This window comes from Cladophialophora psammophila, assembly GCF_000585535.1.
Source record: "Cladophialophora psammophila CBS 110553 chromosome Unknown aczJe-supercont1.4, whole genome shotgun sequence".
Lineage (NCBI taxonomy): Eukaryota > Fungi > Ascomycota > Eurotiomycetes > Chaetothyriales > Herpotrichiellaceae > Cladophialophora > Cladophialophora psammophila.
Window position 1 is genome coordinate 318,420 of NW_006912925.1, and position 13,903 is coordinate 332,322.

Sequence of the window (13,903 nt, forward strand, 5' to 3'; positions counted from 1 at the left end):
GCTAGGGCTGCGCGGGCAATATTGCCACAAAACAAACGGCTGGAAAGACTACCCTGTTCTCTCAGCTGTACAGAAGGAGGACTAACAGTATGGGCCGGTTGGAAAAGGGTCTGCTTTGTTGAACGAGAGGAATCTCCATCTGGACAAGTATGGACGTTCTCCCAGCTTTACACCAGCTTTGATCGGGTGTAGTAGTATAGCCCGCTCATGTCTGATCGGCCATAGGATGAAACCAGTTTCTGGGGAGGGCGAAGTTGGTATAGCGGGATTCGAGTTGGTTCTAGATTGGTGTCGTGAAGAGGTGATAGTGAGGATGTGCGGCGAGGCGGCGAGGCGGATACGCAAGGCTGAGGCACTGACGTCACGGCTGCTGCCAAGCAATTTTTTGGGACACAGCCTTGTGCTGCCTTGTGCTGCTTGCAAGACGCGTGCAAACGCGACCGACACGTCTCTCAATTGCTCAATTTCTGGACATTGGATCCTGTCTGCCTTGATGGGCTCTTCTGGCAGCCTACGGTGATTGGCAGTATCTGTTTAACAGCAAGCAGCAAACAACAAGCAAGACCTGCCATCCCAAAAACTTCACGACGATCCGCGCTCCGTACCTCATCCTGTTTCCGTCGAAACTGCAATCCAGCGATTCGGTGCCGGGCTACAGATCCCAAGTTTGCAGGACAGGAATTATTAGCCGAGACTAGAGAAGGCGTCAATAGCCGCATGGTGCAATGAACGAAACACCGCGACTGCGGTCGGCTTTTCCTACCACTCCAAGAACAGACCCTCGACGCCGAACCTTCAACAATGGTCGCCCAGGTTTGGGGTCACCCCCTTCATCCTTTCCTCAGAGACCATCGCCGATAACCCGACCTGTCAAGACTCCTCCCGAGACGGCGGCCTCCTCCTCGCCATTGATACCGACAGAGATCGTCGACGTCCCCTCCCAAAGATTTTACGTTTTCGCATTTTATATTGCCCTAACGGCGTGGAGGCTGTACAACTCCTACAACGTGGAAAATGATCTGGATTCGACGTGGCTTTTTCTGAAGTGGGTGGGAATTGATGCCGCGTTCTTCGTGGCACTGCCAGCGTTTAAGATACCCTGGTTAGAGTTCTCGTTTCCCACAACTTTCACATTATGGTTGCTGCATGCTATTGCAAATGCTTTCTTAATGTACAAGATTCCAATACCATTCTTGACATGGTTAGGGGCCTTGGTGAAGATGGCCTATGACCGTGAACTTTCAATATCAGAACACCGGGTGAAGCCAGCCGATATTCTACACAACTCCTCGATCATTTTAGGAAAACAAATCATACACATCCTTCCGGAGGGTTCTGCCATTCTGAACCCCGAGAAGAAGGCATTTTGCATTGATGCCTCTACACCTTCGGTCGAACTCCCCATTCGGATCAACCAGACGACGCCTATTTCTATTGAGCTTCAGCGGTTTGATCTCGAGACAGATGAAGTCGAGACGATCATCATTAGCGGCAGACAAGCTAGTCAATTGAAAAAGCACGCAGACAGCGGTCATCACAAGTCGGATACAAACACGCCTCGGACCCTGCATTACCCGGTCTCAAAGGCAGGCTTATACCAACTACATCGAGTTATTGACGCCACAAAGCTGGAAGTGCGGAAACGAAGTCTTGATACGGCAGTTGTGCAATGCCCGGTGGCGAGCATCTCGACCGAGTCCGAGGACAGGTGTACGGGGGAGTTAAGCAACATCTCTCTGCAAGTTACAGGTGTCCCGCCATTTAAAGTCAAATACAGCAAGACCATCAACCACAAGCAGTTCAGTTCCATTGTGCAAAATGTGCAGCCCCAGGTGAATCTCGACATTGTCTCTGGCGACGAGTCTTTAGGTGTCCTCGATCCAAGACGGCCACAGATGGGATGGACAAAATCCACAACAGAGTCCTTCGAGATCAATGAATCTCTCCACCAGAATGGAAGCCATTCTTACACCATCGAAGAAGTGGAAGATGGACTCGGGAACAAAGTCGTCTATGATGCGAGCAAACCGAAGGACGTCCATGCTCCACGGACTCAAAGCTTGACTGTGCATAACAGACCTCGAATCACACTGGGAGGCCTCAACTCGGATCGGCTACTCCGAGTCCCCGAAGGAACCTCGATTACTCTGCCTATTCGAGTCCAACATGTGGACGCATTGCACACGTCAGACTGGCCGTTGAACGTGAAGTACAGCTTTGTCTCGGATGATGAGGGGGAAGTTGTTCATTCCGAAGAGCATGCACATGAGATGGCGAACCGTCGTTCCTTGCCTCTGGTCAGTGCGCCTGGCAGATATAGTCTCGATTCTGTCGACAGCCAGTACTGCCATGGGGAGGTTGTTGAGCCTTCATCATGCTTACTCGTCAACCCTCCTAAACCCAATCTCAGTATGGAATCTGAAGACATTTTTGACAAGTGCGCCGGTAACCCAATTGGCATGTATGTAAACTTTGACTTTACAGGCACCCCGCCTTTCAAAGTTAGGTATACGACGAGCCACCAGGGGGCTGCTTATCCAAAAGTGCAAGAATTCTCTGGTATGCGCGGTCAGATGGAATTGCGTGAAAGAGCAGCCGGCTCTTATACCTACACAATCCATGAAATCGAAGACCAAGTGTATGGCACCGTCTCACTGAAGGACCAAAATCTTGTCCTTAAACAAGATATCAAGCCACCAGCGTCTGCGATCTTTCACGGAGACAGTCGTGCGATCAAGGCGTGCCTTGGCTCGCCCGTCTCTGTTCCAGTTAGACTCTCAGGTCAAGGACCATGGGACCTGGATTACGAGCTGGCACATGCCGGCAAAAGAAAGAAGCATCACATCCACTCCGAAGAGGAGCTATGCACGATCAATCTTCCCCCGTTGGCCGAAGGAGGGAGCTATTCTGTCATTTTAACAGGAGTACAGGACAAATCGCGCTGTCGCACGACGTTGCAGGAGGAACGAAAGATCGAGGTCAGACAAGAGCAACCACGAGCAGCTTTCGGCGATATTGATGGCAAACGGTCAGTCTTGGCGCTAGACGGCAAGTCTGTCAAGCTACCATTGCGACTTAAGGGATTCGCGCCATGGGCTGTTAGACTGCAGAATCTAGACGACGCGTCTGACTCATTCGAGCAGATATTTAGAGACGCAAACGCAGAAATTTCGGTTGACCGTCCAGGTACTTACGAGATTGTCTCTGTGCACGACAATTGCCCAGGTGTGGTTGATTCCAAAGCGAACAAATTCCAAGTCAGTTGGATACCCCGGCCGAAGTTATCGATCAGAGATTCATCTATTGAAGAAGAAGGGGCCAGGGGTTTCCGTAAACCCGCAGTATGTCAGGGCGACGAATCAGTCCTGACCTTCGGGCTCACCGGCAGTCCCCCCTTCCACCTTAAATACCAACAGAGGTTTCAGCCGGTCAAAGGGCCTTCTGCAGTCTGCAACAAACCTGCCACCTTTGCGGGTAGTAGTGCCCAGATAAATCTTGATACCAGCAAAGCTGGGGAGTACTTTTATGTCTTCAACGAACTCGGCGACGCCCGCTATTCTCCCGACAAGAAGGGATTCGCGCCAATCCTTCTCTCACAGCAAGTGTATCCTCTACCGTCAGCGAAGTTTGGCCAGGCAGGGAAGACTTACGGCTACTGCAAATACGACCCGTCCTTCACAAACAGCGCAGAGGCCGAGACTGAACACATACCGATTACGTTCACAGGCACAGCCCCATTCAGCGTTGAAATTGCCATTGTCCACCATGGTGTGTCGACTCGCCCTGAAATCATCCGTCAGAAAGACATCCACACCCACAGCTACTCATGGCCGCTTTCGCGAGCCACCCTCGACCTAGGCACACATACCGTTTCAATTCGCTCCGTCAAAGACGGCCGCGGCTGTGAAACAATTCTCGACTCGGATCCATCCGCAGTTCGCATCCATGTCTCTTCGCCACCGGCCATCATCCCGCTCGAGTCGCAAGAACATTATTGTGTCGGCGAGCACGTCTCGTTCTCCTTGAGTGGTCAGGCCCCTTTCGATGTCTTCTATACCTTCCAGGGTCGTGAACGAAAAGCGCGTGTCTCTGGTAATGAGTTCAGACGACTTGCCGAGTCACCAGGAGAATTTATCATTACGGGTGTTAGTGATTCAGCAATGGGCAATAATAAATGCCGTGCAAGGAAGGATATCAGGAAAGTCATTCATCCGTATCCGACAGTGGAGATTGGGAAGGGGAAGACAGTGGTTAGCGATATTCATGAGGGCGGGGAGGTGGATATCCTGTTTACATTTACGGGGACGCCGCCTTTTGAATTCACGTGAGTATCCTTCATATTTGCCCCGTGTAATGCTAGGGAAAAGATTAAACTGACATCCGACGGCACGAACCAGGTATACCCGCACCGAAAATCTCAAGAAAGGCAAGGGAAAGCCACGCATTCTTGAGACGCGTCACGACACATCAGATGAATTCAGCAAGATGATTCGAGCCAGCGACGAAGGGATCTACGAGGTTGTGAGCATCAAGGACCGATTCTGCTCATATACGAAACCCAGTCACAAGGCTGGCGGTGCTGGCGGCGGTCAGAAGTTGTTGACCTACTGAAACACGATCGACAGCATCAGACAGGAAGGGTCCATTGCCCACAGTCGACCCTTTTCCCCACATTTCAGGGACAGCGTTTTGTGATCCTCTTCTTTCTAGTTGGCTAGATCTGGATCGCTGAATGGGGAGGAAACGAGGAGAGAGAGAGAGAGCATCATCCCCAGTGTCTCAAACTGGGTCCAAACCATGCGTCGGCTTGTTTGGACATCGACAATGGAACCCGAGGATGGCCCATACATACTTAGGTCGTAGGGCCACGCATGCTTGTATGCATGACTTCGATCTCTGCAAGAGCCACAGTGTGCAGCTCACTATCTAGCTAACAAAGCCCGAGGGGTGGTCTACACTATGTTGTGTGGCGTGGTGTGGTGTTGTGTTGTGTTGTGCTGGACCGGGTTACCTACCCATCGAGCCCATCTACCTGATTTCAGTTTCTCCTTCACATACCTGTACATACAGCACATGTACCAACAACAGCGACTAATTCAAGAGTGCATGCCACCCAGCGAGCCAGCCAATTACATGCATACATAGCAGGCCAGGAGGCCTGGCGTCTGAATAGCTCCGGCTGGCTACATATTTAGTTGGATATTTGGGTAACATCGAGGAGGCAAACAAAAGGCAGGAAGAATTCCTGGATTCAAAATTGGAAGCATATTTGCTTTTCTTTTCTTTTTTTTTCAGAGGAAGAGGGCAACTTTTTCATTGAGCAGATTCTAAATGAAGCGAGGTGCGCATTGAAAGGACCAGATACTTGAGTTTCACCTCGCCTCGACTCTGCTGAGTTGCCCTGACAGCTTGTCTAGCCACTTCCACCCTCCCAGCAACCAGAATCGCAACAGTTCTCTCACCGCAGGCTCATGACTTTGGTCGACTTTTTGCCCGGTTATGCATTCACTGTGCAATCCATTCGCAACTTTCGTCGATCTGTTTCTGTTTCGTTGGCATTTTTGTAGGCTGTAGACATACAAATCACACGAATATTCAGGATGTTCAGGCTATCGGCTTTCCTCCTATTATTTTTTTCTTTTCTTGATTTTTGTGTGAAAGTGTTTCTGGGTCTGCTTGCATGTATCAAGCGGTACTTTTCTTTTTCTGGTGCTAGGGTAGCATGTGAAAGAATTGTCCGCTGTCGAATTGAAATAGATTCGATGACAGACGATTGTCGTGTTTTGTTGTGAGAATCGATGCCAGGTCCTAGCAATGAGCCGCGCTAGGTGACATGAAGTTATCGAAGAGAGGAAACATCGAGGGAGGATTAAGGTTAGAGTGTTGTTTGCGTATATGAGATAGGAATGTAGCGGGACTGGGTATGGGAGCGTTGATATTTTTGGGTATGTCGTCGTTGTCCCTGGATCTAAGTATCGTGTCTGTGAGAGGGTCGAAAACGGTCCGGCTGTTTGCCGAGACTGATGTTCAAAGGGCTGATATGCGCCGGGCATGATTGATGAACAGGTCATTCCATGAGACTGGTGTTGAAGTGGATAGAGTTGAACAGGGTGAGTATCGAGTATCGTGCTTGTGATGGGAGGAGTCATCGTGTGGCTGGTATTTCCGAGATCTGAACAAGAGAAAAGCAAATAGTCAAGCAACGCCGTGCAGATCTACCATCCGACTGAGAACCTGCACTGACCTTCACCGAAACTTTTGCGCCAGTTGTCCCCGCGACCCCAATCAGAACGTGGCTCTTTCAAGACATGTAATGTCATAAGCCATAAATCCCCGACCGAGGCATGCTCGGGAAACGAGCTTGTAGCCTGCCGTCCATCCGTGCAAGGGATCCAGAAAACACCCATCCCAAGAAAGGAGTAGAAACTGTACCAACGCTGTTGTACAGATCTGATAGCAAGGAAAACCACATGAGCCAGCCATTATTGAAAACTCCCCAGCTTGCGCATGTCGCATGTCATAGACCTTCGTGACCATGGAAATGAAAAAACGCCGTAAACAGAAAATTGACAGAAAAGAACCGCCGTTAGATCAAAAATCAAATCTCAAACTAGTGAGCGATTTGACCCACGGGTGCTGCTGTCGGCTGCTGAGGATGGCCTCCACGGCCTCGAGAACCTTGACCTCGACCCCGTCCACGGTATCCACCACGTCCTTGGTTATTGTATTGTTGTCCATATCCGTTTGACTGATTTTGTGGCCTCCGAGCCTGCTGGTATTGACCATTGGCATTCGTGGCATTGGTATTTGCCGTTGGGGTTGCATTGGACGCAGTAATCTTTGTAGTCTGTGCTGGAGGAGGCATTGCGCGAGGAATGGTTTCGGGATTGTCATATACATACAAGCTCTTGTCAATGGATGGAGGAATCGGCTGGATCTCCGTACCTAGCTCTTGTTCGATCTTGTATAGGTTGAAACGGTCATCCCAGTTGATCAGGTTGATAGCCAGACCACGGTGACCAAATCGCCCAGAACGGCCAATACGGTGGAGGTAAGTTTCCGCATTCTTGGGAAAATCAAAGTTGATCACCACATTGACAGCTTGTATATCAATACCACGGGTGAGGAGGTCCGAACACACTAAATTCCGACAGACACCGGCACGGAAGTCATGGAAGACCTTGTTGCGATTCTGCTGCAGCATCTTGGCATGAGAGTAGAAACACGAATACCCCAGTTCTGTGATTTTCTTTGCGAGAAGCTCAACCCGGTTTGTCGAATTGCAGAAGATGATAGATTGGTTGATCTGAAGCTTAGAGAATAATGTGTTGAGGCAGTGGACCTTCTGCTTCTCCTCGACAAAAGCATAGTATTGGGTTATACCACGCAAAGTCAGCTCGTCCATGAGGTTGATTTCGTAGGGGTTTCGCATGTGTTTGTCTTTGAATGCCTTGACGATCATCGGGAAGGTCGCGCTGAAAAGCATGACTTGTCGATCTTTGGGTTGGAAGGAAAGGAGCTGCTCAATGACAACTGTGAATTCCGGGGAGAGCAACTTGTCGGCTTCATCCATAACAAATATGGGGCATTCGGACAAATCTGCAACACCCTTGCTTGCGAGATCGAGGATCCTGCCAGGGGTGCCGACGATAATATGTACTGTCTCCCCTAGTCTGATGATATCGTCTTTGAGTCCAGTGCCACCTGTTGTGACCATGACATTGATGCCTAAGTGCTTTCCAAGTGTCTTGCAGACCTGAGATGTTTGTAAAGCGAGTTCTCGAGTGGGTACAAGGATCAGTGCTTGGGTTTTTGGATTTTTGGGGTTGATTCGTTCCAGGGTAGGAATAACGAAGGCTGCGGTTTTGCCAGTTCCATTCTTTGCTCGGGCCAGGATATCTCGGCCGGTGAGAGCCACGGGTATAGTTTCTTCTTGGATTGGCGAGGGTTTCTCGAATCCCGCTTCGAATATGCCCATCATCAATTCACGCTTGATGTAGAAATCTTCAAATTCCAAGCCTTTTGTCGCGGTCACATCTTCAGTCTGTTGTCGGGTATCTTTTGCTGGGAGGTTGAGCGAGTCTTTCCAGTTTGCCTCATCTGCGCCATCGGTCAAAGAGGCTTTGTTGAGCTGTGCTGCTAAAGCGTCCGTCATTTTGGGAGGAGTCTGAGGGCTGTGTAGTGAGGGAGGGATGGGATGGGATGTGGTTTGCTAAGCAGCAGATGTGTCTATCGACAACAATCTCTCTTAAGTCACAAGGTATTTAGCGGTGCCCGGAGAGAAGGCTTGGGAGAGGACAGAGAGAAGACCGAGGGCAGAGGTAGGATTGTTCGCGGGGTGACACGATTGTGGCGGATTGGGATCTGGTCGCTCTTTGCAGAGGAAGGAGTTCAAATCTGTGTCGAGAGGACGAAGAGGGATCTTTGAGAGGATCAGACGGTGTCGGGGAGTACTTTTGCCCTGTGCAAGTAGAGTGGTTGAGGTGTGAGTGAGTACAGTTGCTCGAGTTCAGAGTCAAGTTGGGAGGGCAACTTCTTTGTGCCTGGTCCGCGACTGCAGATCGCAAGCCAGCGCCAAGACCAAGGCATAAACCAAATCTTGCCGTTTTAGGCAACGCGCTTTGTTCGACTTGCTTTCGACACTGATTCCACAGACCATTCATTCCATTACCGCCCTATTTCACATTCATCATATCAGTCATGGCACTAAATCTATCCATCTATGGTTCCCCGTTAATACTCCAGTCTTCTCAGATTAACAGACACTGCACTTTTGTCCCAGCTTGTCGACAGGCAGCAGAAAGGATCCACAGATGCCACCTTTCAGCCTCAGCCTCACTGCACCAGACACCTTGCTAGCCGTCAAGGTGATCCTCCAAATTCTACCATCATCGCATTTTTCAATTACATAGACAGGTGCAACTTGATGGACAAGCTCCTGGGCCCCTCGGCCCTTTGCAAGGACAGCTGCTCGATGTAAGCCATTGCCACACGTCCCCCCAAAAAGCTCAGTTCGCTTCGTACCTTCCTCTTACACATGGCAAGACACAGCCACAATTTCTTGTCTTTGAAGTGTTGATTGTGGGATTTTTGGTGGAATCCAGGGCCTCAAGATTGCTGGGTTGTGGGAGAACAGTCATCATGCGAGACAGGTTGGGGCCCCTCATGGACTGAAGGTAACGTAACGCTGGCAGTGGCCGTGAGAAATCCGTCTTCTTCGAATCGTTGCTGTCGCGATGTATGTCCATGCTCGCAACCGAACCAGTTGTCGACTAGATCCTGAGCGTTGCTGGTGGATTGAAACGAGAGCCCGGTGTGTGTGATGCCGTTCTGCCTCAGGATCTATCGTCATGTGGAAGACAGACAAATTTGCAAAGCCGCGCGACACCAGATAAATAGTCGCCTGAAACAGCTTGCTGAGACTCGGTGGGCAATGGCTTCCACGACAAAGAGAACTGCAACCAGAAGATCGAGGCAGCAGTCGCACGATGCTCCATCGCAACCCTGCCAGGAGTCACCACGGCTCGTGTCTGTGCAGCTTGGATGGGCAACCGCCTCCCTGCACATGTTATCCAGAATCACAACTTTGCTCTGTTGACCGAGAATCGGACGAATCCGAGTTGCTCAAATTCGGTGAAGAGCAGAGGGTTACACAGAGTCAGGTGAGTCCACGAGGTTTCAGACGCGAGCCAAAACAATAATGTGACCCGCATAATGGCCCTTGCGTGTTCATTTGTTTACAGCGCATCCTATGGAAGCAGCTTCCCACGTGCAGTCGTGGCTCAAAGCACATGGCAGTCGGCCGATTCGAGCATGTGTGAACATTGGATGGTGTCCATAGCTGCACAAGTCGGTACGACGTTCTTTGTCTGTCCCACACGCTAACCACATCTGGGTGCCAATATCAACACGAACAAGTGCAATTATGCACGGAAGTCGACGGGATCACTTCCAGTCCCGTAGCGGTTCGATGAACAAGCTTGACACTCGTCTGTATTCATTCGCAAGGACGATAACAAGATTCGACAATCATGGTGGAGCGAGAACGAGCCTCGTTTGGCCTCTCTCTGGCGGAGCAACCCTACATACGTTAGCAGATGTGCACAAGGTGCGACGCCGTTCAACTTACTCAATGGCGCAGACATCTGGAGCTCTCTTGATGTCAGATTTGGTGCCTGGACTGATGAGAACGAATTGCCCGCCACTGCTGTGCCTGGCTCCGTCGATCAGCAAGTTGACGCTGGTCATTCTGTTGACTGCATCCATGAATACATCAAATTCGTCGAGACATCGAATCGGGACACCCATGGCATCCCAGATAGAGAGCAACAGACAAATCTGGGAGAACGACTTCTCCCCTCCGGACAGAGTCTTTGCGCTTCGCCCGGTACCGTCACGTCTCGTAATATCAGGCTCGACGGCAATGTCCATCTCCTTCTTCCTGTGATCGATATGGAGCCTTCCACGGAACCCCCTCTCGCTCAGCTTATGAATAAAGCCAGCCCTTGCTCTAGCAGTGATGTGACCCCGAAATAGCACCCATCGCCTTCTCCGCTCTGCAAGCGTCCTTGTCAATTGTGATTGGAGAGACTCCAACGACCTCATTTCTCTCTCGGCGACCTTATACGCCTTGGACCACTTTGACGCCTCAGCGGCAATGTGGTCCCTATCACCAACCTGAGTCTGGTATTTGCGGTAGTCTGCAGCGAGCTTCTCGTGCTTTTTGTTCAAGCTCTCAAAGGTTTCCCCTTTATCAAGGTTGACCCGTTCACATACCTGCCGTGCTTGCCCTGTGAAACTTGCAATCTTTTCATCCATTTCCTGCTTCTTCCGTTCCAATGAGCCGCGGTCTGCTTTGGCGTCTTGAATCATAGACTCGGCCCGATTTTTCTCGTGCAAGTCATGCGCACGTTTCTTGCCGGCCTTCTGAGCTGCCAACTGCGCCTTATGAGCCATAGCTTCAGCGTCTTTGATGCGCTCATCCAACTCCTTGCATTTTTGAGTTGCCTCCCGAAGCTTCTTTGTTTGCTCATCAAGGGCGATGACAGAGTCTTGAAAAGAGCTCTCGTGGATGACCTTTTGCTCCTCAGCCTCACTTAATGACTGACGTAAGGCTTCAAGCTTTCCACTTTCCACGCTGTCATCTTTGATGGCCTCCTTCAAACGCTCAACGTTGTCTTCCGCCCGCTGCACTGCGATTTCGAGTTCTCTGTTTCTGTTTGCATGTCGCTTGAGGGCTTGTCTTGCCTTCGCATACCGGTCCTGAGCACTGCGAAATTCGCTTTCTGCGCGAAGCCGTTGGGCCTTGCACTCAGCCAGTACCTCTTGTTGCCGTTGTATAGCTTCATCAATATCTGTTTTCATCCTCGGAGTACCTATAAATTCGTGCACCGGATCTTGAGCTGCGCGACCGTTTCGATAGGACAAGACGACGCCTTTGACCTTGCTGCCTGGGCTGAAGCAATAGCATCGTTTAACATTGCGCAAGGGCGGACCCTCCGAGTAGAGTGCTTTCGAGGCTTCAGTCAAGTCAGGAATGAGAATGCTCTGCTCAATCTGGTTGGAGATGATGAGTTGTTTCCTGACCGCCTCGTTGTCAATCTCCAAGACACTCAAGACAGTGTCGAAGCGGGGATCGGGTAGATGTGGCTCGATGTTCAGTGGCAGATTGTTTGTGATGAAGATAGGCAAACTACACTGAGTGCGTCGCATGAGGTTGCTCAGTAGATTTTCGTCCCGCTTGCAGGTCACTATAAATCCTGAAAGTGCGCCGCCAAAGGACTTTTCCAAAATTGAAGACCATTCTGGTTTCAACAATTTAACGTGCTTTCCTAGGGGTCCTACGGGAGCCTCCTGAAACCCCCTTTCCTGGTGCAAGGCTCGTAGGAGTTCTTGCATTCTGGGATGGAAAGCAAGATCTTGAGAGTTGCGGTTCTCCGTCAGCCGCTTGAGGTTGTTCTCCAAGTCGGTGACTCTTCGTTCCTCGTTCTTCTTCACGTCTCCAGTTTCGTTCTCGAGCTTTTGCATTTTGTCAATGTCCTCAAGGTAGATTTTTCTCTGATCCCGGTGATCCTGTAACTCTGCTTCCGCTCTTCTCACTGCGTCTGTGGCCTTCTCCAGTTCTTTAATGCGGCTAGCAGCACCTCCTCCATCGAGCTCAGCCAGCCTTTGCACTTCCTGTTCAATGGCCTCTTTCTTCTGTGTGATTGTTCTGTCGGCACTGACCAAAGCATCACGGATTTGTCGTTGCTCAGCTGCTGCTTCCGAATAGTTCTTTTTCATTTCTTGTTGTTGAACCTGCTGCTCATCTCTTTCATCCTTGAGGCGTTGAATAGTTGTATTTGCTTCACCATACCTCTCCGCCGCTGTAGTCGCAACTCTAGAGGATTCCTGATAGGCAACGTCGAGTTCTTCAGCTTTGGCCTCGGTGGCCGCTATCTTGTCGTTTGCTTCTTGAATCTCTTGGACATATTCATCTCGAATGCCCTCCTGGATTGCAACTTGGGCCCATGTTAGTTGTCGGCGATAATCGCGCAATTTGTCACGCATAGCCTCATATCTGTCGGAAAGTGCAAGTTTGTTCGCCGCGCTGTCCGCCTTGCTCTTTAAAACCTTGAGATCCGGGGCTCTGGCGGCGATTTTGGCGCTGATATTGTCGAGTTGCTCTTCGATGATTCGGTAATCCTGATCAAGCTGTTCGAGTTGGACGCCCTTCATGAAGAATCTATACTTCTCAACCGGACTCGAGCTGGCAATGAATTGGCGCGCCTGATCTTGCGAGAGGACGGCCATGGGGTTTTCGATCTGCAACATCATATGATCGCAAATTTCTTCAAGGTCAGACTTCCGCGTAGACACCACACGGCCTTTTTCCGACTTGAGCTTGTAGCCACTACTGCCATTGCGCGAGATATGGCGTTCAACTTGAATCGTCTTCCCGTATACCTCAGGCATGTATGCATTTTCACCCTGATTCTTCAGCCTGCAGATGATGCTGGCGTGGTCTGTTCCTTCTTTGATGAAGTCTTGGAGGCGAGCGCCTCGGTTCGTTGACGATGCTTTCCCACCCAGACACAAGACAATGGCAGTGAGGATCGCACTCTTTCCGCTGCCGTTTTTGCCGCAGATGAAATTGATCAATGGGCCAAGTTCATAAGTCATATCCTCGTGGCACATGAAATTCTTGAGTTGGACTGCCTCCAAAATGCCGTATTCCGCAGGTTCATTATTACCATCTCCTCTGCTTCTGGCCTCGATGGCTTGGGTAGCTGCAAGCAAAGCCTCTTCGTCGTCTTCCTGCTCACCATCAGAACTGATCTCGGAAGGAGGGGTACTGGCGGCCTCGCGATCGCTCGAAATATCACGACGGACGGACGACTCGTCACTTGTAGTTCGTCTCCTCTTATTCTAGCCTCTTGTTAGCTTCATGAGCCCTCGTGTCCTTGAGGGAATACCATACAGAAGAGCGGCGGGGCGGCGACGACTCTAGGCTGCTTTCACTGTCATCGTCCCCACCTGCTAGCCTCAGGCGTTTCTGAGGCACCATTACGGTGTTTCTTATGAGATCGAACGGCTCGTCGAGGAGGGAGAACCCACAGGGATTTTGGGGTGTTGAAGCTGGGCAACTTCGGAGTCGCAGCCTGTGGAAAATGGTAGGCGCGGTCGCGGGCTGACGTTGACGCGTTACGGCGAGGGGGGCGAGCACGCGGTTATCATTGCCGGCTAAACTCCGGATGTGAAATCATTCCCCGATGTCGCAAAAGCGTTTGAAAGCCCTACATGCCTCGACAGAGACTTGCACCCATTTTCACTCTTTGTGTTCAGTCACAGCTTTAGCTTGCAGAATTGACGCCGTGACCACGGCTTCTTTCTGGAGAATGGCAGCAGCTTCGGCCACCAATGG

The 13,903-nt window shown here is 50.6% G+C and overlaps 3 protein-coding genes across 3 annotated transcripts; 1 reads left to right on the plus strand and 2 right to left on the minus strand.

Annotated features, from left to right (window-relative positions):
• Positions 1 to 725: 725 nt before the first annotated feature.
• On the plus strand, positions 726 to 4,611 carry A1O5_03036 (uncharacterized protein; the record flags this gene model as incomplete). Its single annotated transcript, XM_007743649.1, has 2 exons — positions 726 to 4,324; positions 4,398 to 4,611. 2 exons carry the CDS (start codon positions 726 to 728, stop codon positions 4,609 to 4,611), a joined length of 3,813 nt encoding a protein of 1,270 aa, XP_007741839.1.
• A 1,999-nt stretch (positions 4,612 to 6,610) lies between these two features.
• Positions 6,611 to 8,155, minus strand: A1O5_03037 (ATP-dependent RNA helicase DHH1; the record flags this gene model as incomplete). The annotated part of the gene is made up of 1 exon (XM_007743650.1): positions 6,611 to 8,155. The coding sequence occupies one exon, from the start codon at positions 8,153 to 8,155 to the stop codon at positions 6,611 to 6,613; it is 1,545 nt and encodes a 514-aa protein (XP_007741840.1).
• Positions 8,156 to 10,029: 1,874 nt separating this feature from the next.
• A1O5_03038 (uncharacterized protein) lies at positions 10,030 to 13,546 on the minus strand (the record flags this gene model as incomplete). Its single annotated transcript, XM_007743651.1, has 3 exons — positions 10,030 to 10,081; positions 10,130 to 13,407; positions 13,460 to 13,546. The coding sequence occupies 3 exons, from the start codon at positions 13,544 to 13,546 to the stop codon at positions 10,030 to 10,032; spliced, it is 3,417 nt and encodes a 1,138-aa protein (XP_007741841.1).
• Positions 13,547 to 13,903: the final 357 nt, after the last annotated feature.